The sequence below is a fragment of the Gobius niger genome (genome assembly GCF_951799975.1).
Source record: "Gobius niger genome assembly, chromosome: 1".
In the NCBI taxonomy this organism is placed as follows: domain Eukaryota; kingdom Metazoa; phylum Chordata; class Actinopteri; order Gobiiformes; family Gobiidae; genus Gobius; species Gobius niger.
In genome coordinates this window covers 28,109,496-28,126,169 of record NC_136852.1, presented here as the reverse complement: position 1 = coordinate 28,126,169, position 16,674 = coordinate 28,109,496, and the positions used below count along the sequence as shown (strand labels likewise).

Here is a 16,674-nt window from a genome sequence, read left to right as displayed (position 1 = left end):
TGCACTTTAACCTGTCCTTTTAGAACCTTATCTACACTGGCGCAGAATGGATGTCATACTTTTCCTATTAGCTTGCATGTTTAACAAACCAGTCATTCCCGTCAGAAATGCGTACAGTAATCTCTGCCCTTCCTCCAAAGTACCAAATAATGATCACGTGAAGGCGGAGTGACAGGGGAGGGCCGAGGTGGGCACGTGTGTCGCGTTGACCAATCGGAGCGCTCGTGTGAGACTACAAACATTGCTCCCTGCTCCCCGACATACCCAGAAGGCCGACACACATGCTCACGTTTTATGCTAGTTTCCCACCGCTCGGACTATCCACCGGTTTAAAACGCTGGCCCAACACAAAGCGGACATTTCCCTCGTTTGAGACGACAAGGCGGTTTGCCCCAACATCGACCCGAAGCGGACGAGACCCGTTAGCTCCTGCGGCTAACGCAAGCTAGCCCAGTTAGCTATAGCTTCTACACTGGCATTGCACATCCTTGGGTTTTTTTCCACTCATCTGACCTCTAACCACAACACAACATTGGCGCATTGGGTCTCTTCCAATCCGGGGTTCCCCTAACCCCCCGACACCAACATCTGTGCAAAGTTACTGCTGCGTGTTGTGGAAAGTGGACTGTCCTTGAATATGATCCACAATGAGCCAACGAGACACTTTAGTACATCTGTTTGCTGGAGGGTAAGTGGATTTCTGTGCTAGAAGGATGCTAACGCTAATGCAGTGTTTGCCACTTCCCAGTGACTGTTTGAGCTTTACATTGTACATTTTCGTGCCAATTACACAGCGTTTGCACATAAATGTTGTTTAGACAGTTGCGTATGAGCGAGCAGAAAAATCCTGTTACATGTGTCTCCTTGTGTGCGCGTGCATGTGTCACCAGCCAATCACAATTACTTTTTTACACACTTAAAAAAAAATCTAGGCAGGCAAGATCTTAAAAAAAAAAAAAATGCACGTTACATCAGCGCCTGCAAACACACGTGCACTTTCCTCAATCCCTCTAAAACTAGTTTTGCAAACCGCAGAGCTGGTGACTAATGCAACTACAGTGGCTGCGTGAAGCTATTGTGGATTGTCACCAAGGCATGGATTAAAGTGCAAACAAGAGGTTGAATTTCAGCTTGCGAAAGTCACTGTGGTGCATTTAAGTTTTGTATCTGTTATGATTTGGTAATGTGGAATAGAGTATATGTCAATCCCCGTTCTAGTGGCCTCCACAGTAAAATAATAAAATAATAAGTGTAAGAGAAAATTGTGATATAAAGAGTGGACGGAAAAATACACAGATATTGAACGATACTAAAACTAATAGATTACTCATTTGTGACAACCCCAGCTTCTTGTACTGTATCATAAATACATATAAAAGTTACTCATTAAAAAGAGGCATTTAAGTTGAAATAGATGCGTAAAAATAGCCCTCTTCATTGTACTGCCCTCGCATGTATGTTTGTTACAAAATTATTGTCTAAAAAAGTCCATTCTAAAATTTCACTTGATAGAAGTTGCCTCGCCGACAACATTGACCCACTTTCCATCGCTTTTTATGGATCAAAACGTTACAAAATGCACTTTAAGTTGGCAACACACGGCCAAATTGCGGCGTGTAAATTGAACCTTTTGGTTCGACTCGGGCTGACATGTTTATTTATTTACAAATTCCCTCAAGCTAAACTCACACTCCGCTTGTCCATTACAATGCTCTTTACACACAGAAGAAATTCTGGCATGACTCCGCTCGTTGCTGATTGAAAATTAACCAATCCAAAGATAGCTACGCTGATGTTTTGATCTGCTCAGACATGACCCAGGACTCCCTAATGCTATCTAGAGATGACATTTTCATTAATCATTAAACATTAATCATCTTTTTTATGATCTAGGGCTGGCCAGTTGATCTGAAACAACAATGCAACTGTAACCATATCGCAAGCATTTTAAATATTATGTCTGACCTGGGAGTGGCTCGAATAGAGTCGTTATTCACAAGAAACACAAAGCATTCCTGTCCGTTTTTCCCACGCAGAGCTATTTCTCATCTACGTACCAGGGCGCTCCAGAATTCCAACAACAACTACTGCATCAGCCGCTAATTTCTTTACGTAAAACTCCACATGCTTGGCGCGTCTATGGTGGTTTGTCTTGTTATCAGTGGCCATAAAGGACAATGGGGTGGATAGTATATTGTTGAAATAGTTGTGGAGCTTTATGTCGAAAATCTAGTTCCAGTTCCGCGTGCACATTTGAAATACGACCAGGAGCATTAACATTCGAGACAAGACTGAAGTATTTAAACAAATAAAAGAATCACATATGTTCTTATAACTACTATTGATAAAATTATGTCTTTTCTTTGACAAAATGAAAAAATTGCAATAATGATGCCTAATTTGCCGTCTTTAATGAACTACTTCTCCTGTTTGTTGCAGATGTGGGGGCACGGTCGGGGCCATTTTGACGTGTCCCCTGGAGGTGGTGAAGACACGACTGCAGTCCTCCTCTGTCACGCTGTACGTCTCTGAGGTGCAGCTCAGCACCGTCAATGGAGCCAGTGTGGCCCGAGTGTCCCCCCCTGGACCCCTGCACTGCCTCAAGTATGTCTAAAGTATATCACTGGCTTTCAGATGATGTGTCAACATGCTGTAGGCCTGTAAGTTTAACTGACACAGACAGTTTTGCTCCGTTTGCCTTGCTGAGTCACTGCTTTTCCTTTCTTGGACCGCTCATGGTAGATACTAATCTATGCAGACCAGTAACGCCCCACAAGAGCTGCGGCTTGGCAGATGTTAAGACCCAGTTGTATGGATGAGGGGATCGACAATATAGTATCGGCATAGTAATTCCAAATTGTTTGTACTTTTTGAGTATTGATACTAAATGTCATTATGTAAAATAAAAGACAACATAGATAAGTCCAAAACACCCCCATAGCAGCAGAATATTGGACTGATCCATCCATATCATGTGACATGAATACTTTAAAGGATGAATGAAACAACCTAGCAGCTCCTATTATAGTTTATGTAATTAATTTCACATTGGCATTGTTAAAGCTGCCTTCGGCTTTTCCATTCGCCGGCCCGGAATTGTTGCATTCCCACATTACATTGCTAGATGCTCCACCCTTGAAACGGCGAGCTAACTTTGTCCTGCAGAAGCAAAAATGAGCTCTACACCTCCCCCGCCTCACAGTGCACCCCCAACACACCCCTCACCTGGTCCTCTTATTTTCATTGTGAGATAAAGTATTTTCTTGTCATGATGTTACAGATCAATGATCAATTATATCTATATTAATTAGCTAATGGAAAGACATTTAACAAGGATCACTGGATTTTGACACTATTCTTGGGACAGGCTGTTTTACAACTTTACAACTTGTGCATTATAAATATTTTATGTCAGTTATTCTTGAAGAGCATTTCATAAACTAAAATACAAACACTTGGTTGCTCCAGCAGTGGCCGATTTTAGTTTATTAGGCTACTAATAATGGGTATTTCTATCAAAGTTTCTGACCCCCCCTTGATTAGAGATGAAAAATATGTTTGCGGGGGTTAAAACTAACTCAGTGGTTGAATTCTCCAGGTTCTCCCCTTCAAATTGATACACAACACAGCATGCCCATATACACCTAGATGTACTCGGTAAAAGCGGTGAGAGCCAAAACTGGTATCGGCTCCGTTTCAGATATATGTAGCCGATGCCCAATATCGTATTTTTTCCAGTATCAGCTCCGCTACCAGTATTGGATCTCTGCATCCCTTACAAAAATGATTCCCGGACAGTAGCGGAAAGCAGTTTTAAATAACCAGTCACAATAATATTAGGGCTTCACAATAAAACGCAAAAAAGATGTATCGCAACGTTTGATGATGCATCATCCGTATCATCTGACAGAGATCAACACATTTTTGCCAACTCCCCCTAAAACTAAAAATGCATTGAGCTTACATGTGCTCAAGTTCAAGTTTATTACCATACAAGTCAAGTACACGATGCCAAAAGTAATGAATTTCGGTTATATTGAAATGGAAATCGTTTTCACAATCCCCCCCATCTAGTGCATCGATCAAAATATTGGTGTAATCTACGTTTTCATAATGAAGAATAACAAGTTTTAGCTTTGTAATTGATTGACATGCATTGACCCATATATAATGACCCAAATAAAAGTGTGGTATCACCCATCATTACCCAGGTGTCTCCTTATCCAGTGTTTATAAAATAAAGATTTGTGTGTTACAGGCTCATTCTAGAGAAAGAAGGTCCTCGATCGCTATTCCGGGGCTTGGGGCCAAACTTGGTGGGAGTGGCTCCTTCGAGGTAAGCTGTTGCTCAGCTTATTTACATTATCCACAAGAGCTTGAGCGAGTGTGACATCGAGAACACAGCCTCTCAGTATGACTTTGCTGGAGGAGCCATAGATTACATAATGCATGGAATTGCAAAAGGAATTTCAGTGTCCGGTAGAATGAGATTAATTCCTTTCCACTGTATCTTTCGAGTTTGGGTCCATCTTTTCCATTACCAGAAGTGACTATTGCGTTGTCAGTGGTCTGCAGTGTTTTGCGTGTGCCCACAGTTGTCAACAGCCTTTGTGAAACACTTTACCAGCAGCTGCAGCGCGGTACAACAGCTTGCCCTTGTCATTAATCACTCTGCATGGAGAATCAAATGCTAATGGACATAAGCAGGGGCTAACGCAGGTACAAGCAGCTGTTGGCGCTAAGCAGACGCCAAGTGTTTTGTTAGCGTGTTAGCATAAATGAACACAGATTGGGAAACATGACGACAGGCTGTTGTTACATAAAAGGCCCGGCCAGATGCACAGGGAGAGACTGTACGATGTGAGGAATGGGTTTTTACCTGTATTAATTCACACATTTATCTTTATCTTTATTTAGCAGCAAAGTATCCAAAACTACCCAAACTTCAGATGTAGGTTGCTTGTGAATCTCATCTAAAGTGCTTTTCTTTTGTCCCAGAGCGATCTACTTTGCTGCTTACTCCACGGCCAAAGAGAGACTGAACGGAGTGTTCGCCCCGGACTCCACACAGGTGCACATGGTTTCAGCTGGACTGGCAGGTGAGCAGATGTGGGATGGGGCGGGGCACAGATGTGAACAAAACGACAACAAAACAACAATTAAACATAGCTTCACAAATGATCATTATTGCACTACTAGAGGGATTCATTAAAAAGCATTCAGTTGCTTTTAAACTGGCATTAAATCAAACATGTTGAGAAAATGATTACATTGCTCAACATTTTTTACTGTACAAATTCATTGAAAATACCAAACTTATGGGTTAAAATATATTCAGCTGCAGTTTTGGCTTATATTTTTCCACTGTTTGAGTAAATGTTTGCAAACCTTAAGGAATGAAATATGCACCAATTTTGGCATTTGTTGAATTAAAATGTAGAATTTAGGCTTTAAAATGGTATTTAAAAGGATTAAATTTGACTTTGTGCTGCCTGTGTTAACCCTGTACTGTGATAAACTGTTACTGACTTTAATGGTAAGTAGTCCTTTGCATTGTTTTGTTTCCTTGGTTTAATGATTTTACTGTCCTCTGAGGCAATATTGATGATATTGGGCTATACAAAACCACTGATTGTTTGATTTGAAGTAGTAGGGATGTAACAATCCATCAAAAATCTATTTAAACTGCTTATAATGTGAATTGATGTAAAAAAAAAAAAAAAAAGTCAAAATGATAAGTTCATTGTCATGTCTTGTAGCAAACTGTAACTTGTCTCAGTGAGAGACCCTTTTTTTTATTTTTTATACAAGGACAAAAATGTAGATGTTACAAGAAACATAAAATTAGTCGTATTCATTTTGTAAAAGAAATCGTGAACTTTAAGTTAAAAAAAAAGTATTTAATTTTGGCTTGAGTGCATCATTATGTCCCTAGTAAGTAGTTCAAGATTAGTAAAAAAACAAAAAACAAAAAGGCAACCATCTACATTCCTACAGAATGAAAACATTTTCTAGCTTTATAAATGTCAGCATTGATATAATATGATGTATTTTGTAATTCAAATGATTGCCTTGGATAACAGTTTCTCTTATTGGGACCTTTGTGCTTGGTAGTTACCTAAAAATAAAAAACGAGGAACATTTTGTTCACCAACGGCCTGCCAACATTACCAAAGTGATGAATGGGTGCAGAAGGCACATCCTGTTCCCGCAGGTGTGCACTGCCGTTGTGTCCTTGAGCAAGACACTTCACCTGCCTGTCCCCAGTGTCTGCGTACACCGGTGTATGAGTGAGAGCGTGAATGAGTGTGTGGTTCTTTGATGCAAAACGCTTTGAGTCCTTATAGCTAGAAAAGCGCTTTATAAATGTGACCACAGCAAAATGCAGGAAATAACGGTTGGAGCTCCTCAGCAGCAGAAGAAGAAACGACCAAAAGTAATTACTCAAAACTCCGTGAATGAAGCAACATACATGTTTTTTTCAGGAGGGATAAACGTTATAACACCGTTTATAGCAACAAATTGATTGTTTGAAAGAATGAAACAAAATCTGTATCCCTCTCCTCCTGGCAAAGGGTTAAAGTGATAGTCTGGAGGCTGAATGTTTTCCAAATTTTATAATATGTGCAAAATCAACCACCTGAGCTTGCATTTTGATGTCAAGTAAGTAATAATATATACATATTTCTTTATGTCCCTCCTTCCTATATCTCAGCAACTAATCTAGTCTCATATCCTCCCGCGTTGACCAATGAGACGAGCTTTTCCTGTGAACCAGCCTGTCTGGTCCAATCCGGACGGAGGGGGAGGAGCTTGAGCGTTTGAAAATTCTGTTCCCGCTCTCCTCATTTTGCAAACCAAGACTGGCTTTCTGGGTAAAGAGGGGAGGCATTTGATTGTTCACTTTCAAATTTCACTCTATCTCTCCTCACTTTGCAAACTTACAGACTATCACTTAAAAGTAGGCCACACTTTGCTAAAGTCGTGCTCCTAAAATCACGTTACGTACACTTTCTGTACATTACCTTTGATCTGAAACTGTGGCGCAGCTTTCTAGGTCAAACATGTGTATTCACAGCCAGAGTAGGATAACCAGTTTTTGAAATGAACCGTGTGCCCCATAGGCTCCTGTATTTGTTATCTAAATGTGTCCTTATGGAAACTATTCTGTGCTTGTATGACCGCGCATTATTACGTCCGGCTTGTAATGTAGGTCAGTAAAGACACTTAAAGCCTGTTCTTCTGTTTACTCATGGACTGGATGAGGTTTAAAAAAGGGAATTTACATAAAAATACTTTGGCTCTGTGCAATAAAATGAATTAAACAGTATGTTGCAACTAGAATTGAATTTAAAGTTACTCCGGTGACCTCGGCACACTTGCCCTCGTGCCCGCCTCTGCTCTTTGGATTGTCGTCGGTCCCATTTTAGCCCCGGTGTCATTCGCTCCATTTAAAATTAGGTCAAGGTTTGACACTCTGGCACACTAACCCGTATCTGTCTGTGGGGCAGATGAGAAGGCGTCAAAAGTAAGGCTGCAACTAACGATTATTTTTCTATCGATTAATCTATCGATTATTTTTTCGATTAATCTATCGATTATTTTTTCGATTAATCTATCGATTATTTTTCATGTTACCGATTATTTTTTCATTTAAAATGAAGAAAAAAACATTGATGTTTCCAAATGGCATGGCTTTAATTTTTTTACTTACTACTAGTCTATTTTCCCCACTTTTTAAAATGGAAAATGGCAAATGGGCTCATTCTCTCACTTCTGGCCCTGACCCACAGTTTGGGAACCGCTGATTTAAAACTAACTGAAACCTGCACCTGACGGTTATTTCTGTCTGACCACTGAGAATTAGCCTGTGAGTCGCCCAATTCGTTATAGACTGTGCACATTCAGAGAACCAGAGTTACTGTAAGTTACTGTGCTCATGAGAACCATGTGGATTCAACTCCTCTTTAAAGGAATAGGCCACCGTTTTTACATACTAAGATATGTTCTTAGCTCACTTTAGTCGAGTTAATATATCCCCGTCTGGTCTTTGTCCGTGCGCTCTGTCACGCAAACGGAGCACATACGCAGCCTCTCCCACATGTCACATAGCTCCGAAAAAGCTCACGATAGAAGCTACCAAGCTCTTCCACGTGTTCCCTATTTAAATAAAGTTACGTGAAGTGTTTTCATGCGAAGTATATTTACCCAGAAATGTAGCATGTCGATTTTATAAGCAAATAAAAAGGGGGACTATATTGTGAGGCGTAATGATACGAGGAGCACAGCGTCCGCGTAGTAACTCCTAAAGACTTCCCCCGCTCACTTCCGTCAATAACCTTTAGGAGTTACTGCTCATTCACTTGCAGACTGCTCCGTTTTGGTTTTATATGCGGCAAAGTAGGCGGAGAGTGCGTGCGCGCTGTCAGAGCCTGTCCCCGTAACAACGCGTTGATTAATCAGTGAAACAACACCGTAGTTTGACTGAGATGCGGGGCCCTTGCAGCCGCGGGTGTTTTCGTTTCACATGTTCGTTCATAGCCGTTGTGCTGTAGCCTGGCTAACGCCAGACTAAAATCACAAGTGATATTGCAGTTCGAAATGATTGGAGCGCACACAGCAGTCTGGCGTTAGCCAGGTTAGTTGTGCTGCTGTGATATGACATTTCCGCTCGACACAGTGTGCATACAACAACATTAATAGGCCGTTTCTGGAAATACTCTTACACTTTTGACGACTTTTGCTGTGCTTTTTCCCCCTCGCTCGCAGCGTCTGCATTACGCGCAGCCACGCTGGAAGTGAAATGTAAACAAGCGACGCGTCGACGCACAAAAACGGCGTCGACGTATTTACGTAATCGACGACGTCGACGACGTCGACGCGTCGTTGCAGCCTTAGTCAAAAGCAGTGTGATGTGTGTGCTAACATGCAGTGACAGGATTATAGATGGCCCCAGGTGCCAAAGGCAAATGCCGAAATGGAGGTAACTTTTGAGTTAGTACGCATAGAAGTGGAAGGAATGTCTAAACCTGCATCTGACGGGTTTTATGCTTTTGAAAATACGACTCTCTTAGATGGATAATATCTGTAAGTAATATCATTTTATTTCAGTGAAGCAGCCAATTAATGAAGAAATGTTTGGCCCAAAAGTTATTTTTATTTGAATTTTTAAGCTCAAGACAGTTTCACTCATTTCCCATAGATACTGATTGATATAATTATATTTGGCAACACAAAATCGCTTGCCTCCATGTCACTTCCTGTCAGTGAGGAAGTGAAACTATAAACATCACAACAATGGAATGGTCAAACTAAAGGAAACCTTATATTTTTGGGGCAAAAAATGTGTGTAATGTGTTATATGCACTGTGAATTATGAGCTAATTTTCAGCTAGATTTACTGTAAATTCTACCGTCTCACGTAAAGCCCATGAAGCACATCTGAACTTTCTCATAGGGGTGCAAGAAAGTTCCGCTTCCTGACCGCAGATTTGTGAGGAATTGGAACAATGAAAATCGTGATATTAATGTTTTCGCTGTAAAAGCTTTTTCTCCGTCTTCTATCTTTGCTTAATCTTTGGGTTCAGTGAATCATTAGCATTTAGATAACACAAAAGAAGGAAGCGCACGTGATAGTTTGGGATTAACTATTTACATGAAATGCCACGTAGCAGGTCATCAGCTATAGATAGTGTAGTTCTTTCTTGTATACTGTAGTTTTAATTAGGGTACAGCTCTAATACTGACACTGATGGTCAGCGGCTTTTCTATCATTAAGACTCCACAGCATATAATTTCAATTTCCTTCTGAGAATAGCCTGATGGTACTAGCATTTACTTTAGCACTTTTTTCTTTTCTTTTTTTGCACATAAACTATTTTATTTCTTCACATTTGACACGTAGAGCAGTTGTTGCTGCTCTGCGATATCTTCCTCGCTAATAGGCAATTGTTTTATCTCTGCAGGTTTCACGGCCATCACAGCCACCAATCCAATCTGGCTCATTAAAACTAGATTGCAGCTCGATTCAAGGTAAGGAACTGCTTTCTCCTGCTTTGTTTCTTGTTAAAATACTTGAATGCACCAACATAAACCAAAGCAAAGGTTGTATAATAAAGCAAAAAGACTAATTTGAAAGGATGCAATGGGCTCAGTTTGTGCACAGAATGTTTTTGGTGAACTTTTTGTTGGATAGTGTGGAGTATTGAGTACAATTAAAGGGATATTTCCGGATTTTTTTTGACATAGCGTCGCATTTCTTAGTTATCCAAGGTGTTGTTGATTTCTGGACAGTTTTTTATTTTTTTTTTAATTCCCGCAGTCCTTATATTTGAAGAGTTTAGTGATGCTAGGCTAGTGCTAGGCTAGCACATGTCTATGGTAACTAGTAGCCTACATTTGCACCACCAGAGCAGACATTTGTATTGTCCACGAGTTGTCCATCACATGGCTAGCTAGTTCCCATATGAAGCAGGCTACAAAAAAGAAAGCAAAGCGTGGGACCACTTTATAACCGAGAATAACGGGCGCACGCTAATGGTTAACCGCTAAAGTGTTAACCCCTGAGGGCCTCGGTTAATGGTTAATGAAAAACTTGAAAACGTGCCGCCCTAGTTGGAACGTCCAAGTGCGTCCCATGACTGATGAGTGACACTTTTGCTCCAGTATTCTTTAATAACATGCTGCATTCATCCTGAAAGCAGTTTTGACATAGTTCCCTGAAGCTCACACATCCTCAAAACATTAGTGATCCAGCTCCGTGTTTCACTGTAGGAATGTTGCACCGTTCATCACATATATCCAGACGGCATCTCTGGAATGGTCATGTTTGAAGACAAAGGAAAACAAAGAGGAGAAAAATCTAAACTTTCAATAATTACCCCAAAACTACTTTAACAAATGGTGAATTATGAATATAGTTTTCTACCCAATAAATAACATAAATAACACAGAACGCGCTACATGCTAACACTAGCTAGCGCAAGCTACGCCTGCCGTTTTTTCGCTTCTACTGAACCATCTGCTGTGAAAAAACATCCGCAATGGACCCAATTTAGACTTGACTTTATTTGTATTTGATAAATATGTTTATGTTCCGCCAGAAAACGTCTGAAAAGAGTGAAAAATGTAATTCTATATGTGTTCTAAAATACAAACTTCCTCTTAGGAACCGGGGCGAGCGGCGGATGAACGCGTTTGAGTGCGTGCGGCGCGTGTACCAGGCGGACGGCTTCAGGGGCTTCTACAGGGGCATGTCTGCCTCGTACGCGGGCATTTCAGAGACTGTGATCCACTTTGTGATCTACGAGAGCATCAAGCGGCGGCTGCTGGAGGCCAAAGCGCCGGCCAACATGGAGGACGACGAGGACACTTCCAGAGACGCCTCGGACTTCGTGGGGATGATGCTCGCCGCCGCCACCTCGAAGACGTGTGCCACCACCTTAGCTTACCCTCACGGTGAGAGAAGAATACTCATTTATACTTCCAATTCAATTATTATTTTATATCTTAGCCTCGTTTCAAAGGTGAGGCATTATGGTACAATGTTGTTCTCTCAGCAAAAACATACCTGGAGCCACTAGCGCATCTTTGAGTAAGCTTCTGATCTTCACAAGTGGCTATTCTGTATTTGTAAATACAGGAAATGCTCTCTTCACCTCGATCGCTTGCTAGCTAAGCATAATCCTCTCTTTGCTTGAAAAACAAACACGGTTTTATATCAATATTTCATTTTCTAGCCAACAAAGATAAAGATGTGTTAAAAAAAGATAGAATCAGTTTTGTAGGCCTTAGTTTTCAGATGAGACATGGACAACTGGAGAAATAGTGCTCAGTTAAGGCGTGTAAGAGGTTCTTTTTCTTGCTCATCTTTTATTATTGCTTTCTTCTTCTTGCCTCATCTCTCTCTAACTCCCATCATGTCTCCCCCCTCCACAGAAGTTATCAGGACACGGCTACGCGAGGAGGGCACCAAGTATCGCTCCTTCTTCCAGACTCTGACCACGGTCCCCCGCGAGGAGGGCTACCGGGCGCTTTACCGGGGCCTCTTCACCCACCTGGTCCGGCAGATCCCCAACACCGCCATCATGATGTCCACCTACGAGCTGGTGGTCTACATGCTCAACGGATAAGACTGCCCCCATTTTAGACTGTGTACACGTCCCCCGCCGGAGCTCGAAGACAGACCGAGCTTCGAACCCCGAAATGACACGAAGATGTGATTTTACTGTTGTCGATCGGTTTGGGGGGGAGGGGAAACGTGTCAGATTTGAAGCTATATTGAGTGTTGTGAGTTAAACTTAAGGATAAGGCAACTTACAGTATTTTTTTTTTTTGGTCTATTCTTTCCCATGTGGTTTGATGCAATTCATTTTGTAAGGTTAAGTACGTCAAGGAAGTCGGGGAATTTGCCCTCTGCAATTGTCCCACTGGATTAAGTTAAGTTTGTTAGTGGCAGTGCCCCAGGGGGATTATATCCAACAGCAGGATCAAGCCTATATTGTGCTAATCGTTTCCCTCAAAGTCTGTGGCATCCCATTTTGAAGTATCATTGTTACAGGACAGTATATTCTCATTTTAATGCGGTGTAGGCGACACATGCCAAGTACTGGAATAGAGGTCGAGGGGGCGATATTTGGGGATTTCACGGCTATCGGATTGCATTGGAAAGAGCTTTTAAACAAGTCCTCCCACAACTTCCTCTGCCTCAGGGGAACAGAGAAACATCGTGATGAAAACGGGTTAGCTGCAAGTTTGTTAATAAAAATCCCCAAAAGTCGGCATCTGCCTCAGAAAAGCCCATATCGGTCTACCTCCCTACAGGAATACAACCGAGGTTAAGGTTTGCTTCGTCGTTCCACTTTAAAGATTTGACCCATCCAGTGGGTGACCGCAAACGGCACCCCCCCAATTCCTAATATTGTTCCGATCGGATCTGATGCCGATACCTGGGCTAAGAGTTGGTGTGTAGGAACTGAATGTATGTAATAATGGCCAATAACGTCTCTATTTTGGTGTGTGTTTTTCCTCACAATCTTGTCTGGATTTATTCAGGCTTGAGTGGGTGAAACGTTGGACAACTCTGGAACATCTGGAAAAGCGATCTCTCCTAAAATGGTCCAAAACAACTTACTGAAGTTAAATTCAAGCAATTTGGTCTCTTATATAGGCCTGGGTTTTCAATGCCAGGTCCTGAACGAGATTTTTTCCGATACTTGTATTAAAATATTTGGAACAGCTGCAAATTTACAATATGGGGTTCATCTACAATGTCAAGAAACGTGTGACAAATGGGCAATTGCCAGAAATTGTGTCAAAAAATTGAGAAGAACGGGTAAAGAAATTGGGGAATAAAAAAATTAAAATTCAGAAAAACTGGGGGGGGAAATGTTAGTCTTTATTATTACTATATTTTCCCTAAAAACATGGAAAAGGAGAAAAGAATGGGGCAAAAATAAGAATGAATTGTGTAAACATTGGGCCAAACTATGGGGGAAAAGAATTGGGAGGAAAAAATCATTGATCTGAGCTGAAACAACAAAGTCACTAACTTTAATGTTGTCCCTGGACCAACAGGCCTCGGAACTTGGATATAAAGATTTTTTCCAATGCTTTAATTTTTTCGATACTGGTAGCACCTAAACTATTTTTCCGGTACCAGTCCAGCCCAAGTATTGCAGCACTTCCATGATCACATTATTAGTGATGAGTTGTTCCATTTGTGTCTCAAACATTTTCTTACATTATTGACCGGTTGTTATTTTAGGCGCATTACATTTAAAATGTTCCCAAGTTGTTGCATTATCTGTCATCATTACGTTATTGGCCGTCATTACGCGACCGATCCCAGTCCGATTCCATTGAGGTGTGAATAAATATAAAGATGCTAAGCTTTCTCTTTCTGTGATAAATATATATTGATACTTAAGGTACCTACTGATACAATATTCACAAAATCCGCCAGTATTGGTATCGAACAACGCTTTCCCGAGAGCCAAATCTTGGTCAATCCATATGAAGTACTTTGTAGCAGTACAATACATTCTAACAAACTAATAAGGAGCTTTGTCTTTTAACTATTTGATCAGTCTTTTTTTTTTTTTAAACTACATTCATTCCCCACAACCCGCTTACAAGAGGCCAGTGTAGATGTCGGTGACGATGCTAAAGTGTGACCGTCGAGCGAAGAAAGGAAGACAGACGTGCCTTGTGTTTCATTGTACAGAGATCTTTTTAAAGGCGGAAGCACAGAGTCTAAGATGAGTTCGGGGTCGACGGGGGGGGTTTCCGAAGAAGTATTTTTGCTATTGTTGTACACTGGTGTTATGGTGCTCGTGCCCTTACTCTGCGAGAAAGAAATGTTGTCACTTAAACTTACTTGAATTAACAAATGGCTTCCTGTAAATGAAAATAATCGGTAACAATTATATCACGGTATGGCCGCACAATTTTGGAAAATGTGTAAAAAATGCGTTTTAAATAAAGACTCAGTTTTTGAAACGCATCCAGGAGCACAAACTAAATAGGTTTTCTAATTTGTTGTGATTTGCGGTCATTAATATTGTGAGTAATCCTGCAAACTAAAACCAGCCGCAAGTACATTGGAAGAAGTAATTCAAGTAACTTTGACTCCTGTAGCTTATACTGTAAACCTATATCTCTGAGCCCCCGACGTCCCTACCTACGATTCAAAGCTACTTTGATTTGTTTCCTGATTTAATAGTTTTAACTATTTGCAAAGACTTTGCTAATACTACTGCAATATATATAAAAAAGCCAACAACTAAACTACAGGCAGAACGCACACTCATTAAATAAAATAGCGTTTAATAAAAAAAAAATTAAAAAAAATATTTTATAAGGATGTGATTGTAAACATGTTTTGTTTTAAGACCGGTGGTTCTCAAACTTGTAAAAAAAAAAAAGTTACAAAAATGATTATACTAAATTAAACCAAAATTCATCTCTCGCCATTTTGAGAAACCCTGTATACTCTGGTCTACTTTTCTTCTACTGCTGAAGTGTTTGATTCTGTTGGATTTTGTTACGTAATAAAATGCAACCCGCAAGTGTCCTCTACATTTTCAGAGCCCCATCGAGTTTTTCCGCCCTCAAACTTTGACACTTATCACAGCACCATTGATTTGTTAGCACCTGGTTTGCTAAAAATGGTAGCTTGTATTTTTTTTTTTTTACTACGCTAAATTCTGTGTGTCTTTTTCCGTAATCACACACCAAACAAACCAAAAGCCGACCACCAAAGCGGGACCAAATCAAGATCAAGATAACCATCAAAATCCACGTTCCTTCGTTTGAGAACCACAGTTTTAGACACATTTTGAGAGAAGTGTTTTTTTTGTTGTTGTTGTTGCATTGCTGTCATTAATTTCATTGTCTTTACTGTTTGTTTTTTCGCACTTTGCCCCAGCCTCCCTCCCTCTCCCTCCTTTTCCTCCCCCTTCGTTCCCTCCTCGGCCCGAGACCTTCTGCAGGCGAGGACAATCCTCCCGAGTTTTTACGTTGGACATTTTCTTGTACCGTGAAACCAGTTTGTCAAGGAAGGAACATGCTGTCCATGTACGCACACGTAAATTAAACAAGAAACTGGATTAGAGCTGCACTTTCCCTTTTCTTCTTTGTACTGAGGGGCTGTCGGTGCCGTCACAGGGAGAGACGTTCAGCAGTTTGTCAGAGCCGGGACCAGAGTGGTGACGATGGGGTTGGAGCAGCGCTCCGTGTGCAAACCACCTGCTGTGTCGTGGTACCAAACTCGCGGAGGTGGGGAGAGCAGCCAAAATATTTCCTCCAGTAAGAGTAATGTTTCTTTAAACTCATTCAACTCAAGTAGAACTAAAAGGTCGTGGCCCAAATAATTTCTCAAGTAAAAGTAAAAAAAAGTGCTAGGCCTCTTTAGTGAGTACTCTAGAGTACTTTATGAGTACTCAGCAGCATTTAGAGTGTACAAGTCTGGTTTCTGGTCCAGTAGTGACACAAGGTCTGAGAAACAAAATATGAAATGAATAAATCTAAATAATTCCAAAGAAAGAGCATCAATTACACAAAAGTATTCTTAATATCAATCTGGTGTTGTGTGTCCATTAACGTGCTCTGTCCCTACCAAATAATGTACACGAAACACAAAATATGTATTTTAAATGTCACATGCAGCTTTTGATATACTCAGGGGAAAAAGTACTCAGCATAGATACTTCATTATGGTAAATGGTCTCAACTTATATAGCGCTTTTCCACCTACATTAGGCACTCAAAGCACTTTAGAGCAAGGATCCACTCACCCATTCATACTCTCATCCATACACCAATATACGCAGACACTGGGGGCAATGTGGGTGAAGTGTCTTGCCCAAGGACACAACGACAATGTGCACTTTCAGGAGGTGGGATTCGAACCCCCGACCTTCCGATCATGAGACGACCCTCTCTACCATCTGTGCCACTGTCGCCCCATCGCATTATAATATTACTCAAGTAGAAGTACAAAGTACCATAGTAAAACTACTCAAAGTACAATTTCTTCAAAAAGTTCAAGTAGGTATAGTAATGCTCGCACCTAAACCAGGGGTCTTCAACAAGCGGCCCGCAGGCCAGATCCGGCCCGCGAGATGATTCAATCCGGCCCCTGAGTTGTAGCGCACAAATGAGTATATCAGAACA

General features: G+C 41.0%; 1 protein-coding gene across 1 annotated transcript; it reads left to right on the top strand.

Annotated features, from left to right (window-relative positions):
- The first annotated feature begins 230 nt into the window (after positions 1–230).
- On the top strand, positions 231–12,636 carry LOC306969767 (solute carrier family 25 member 36-A). The gene is made up of 7 exons (XM_079565487.1): positions 231–688; positions 2,440–2,604; positions 4,259–4,336; positions 4,999–5,099; positions 9,966–10,032; positions 11,168–11,457; positions 11,938–12,636. The coding sequence occupies exons 1-7, from the start codon at positions 648–650 to the stop codon at positions 12,129–12,131; spliced, it is 936 nt and encodes a 311-aa protein (XP_079421613.1). The 5' UTR covers positions 231–647; the 3' UTR covers positions 12,132–12,636.
- Positions 12,637–16,674: the final 4,038 nt, after the last annotated feature.

Bases quoted from the DNA above. Each gene is read 5' to 3' on its own strand.
- LOC306969767 (XM_079565487.1), top strand. From the start codon at position 648: ATGAGCCAACGAGACACTTTAGTACATCTGTTTGCTGGAGG. The intron at 2,605-4,258 runs GTATGTCTAAAG...TGTGTGTTACAG, and splicing joins GGACCCCTGCACTGCCTCAA to GCTCATTCTAGAGAAAGAAG. The intron at 5,100-9,965 runs GTGAGCAGATGT...TTATCTCTGCAG, and splicing joins GGTTTCAGCTGGACTGGCAG to GTTTCACGGCCATCACAGCC.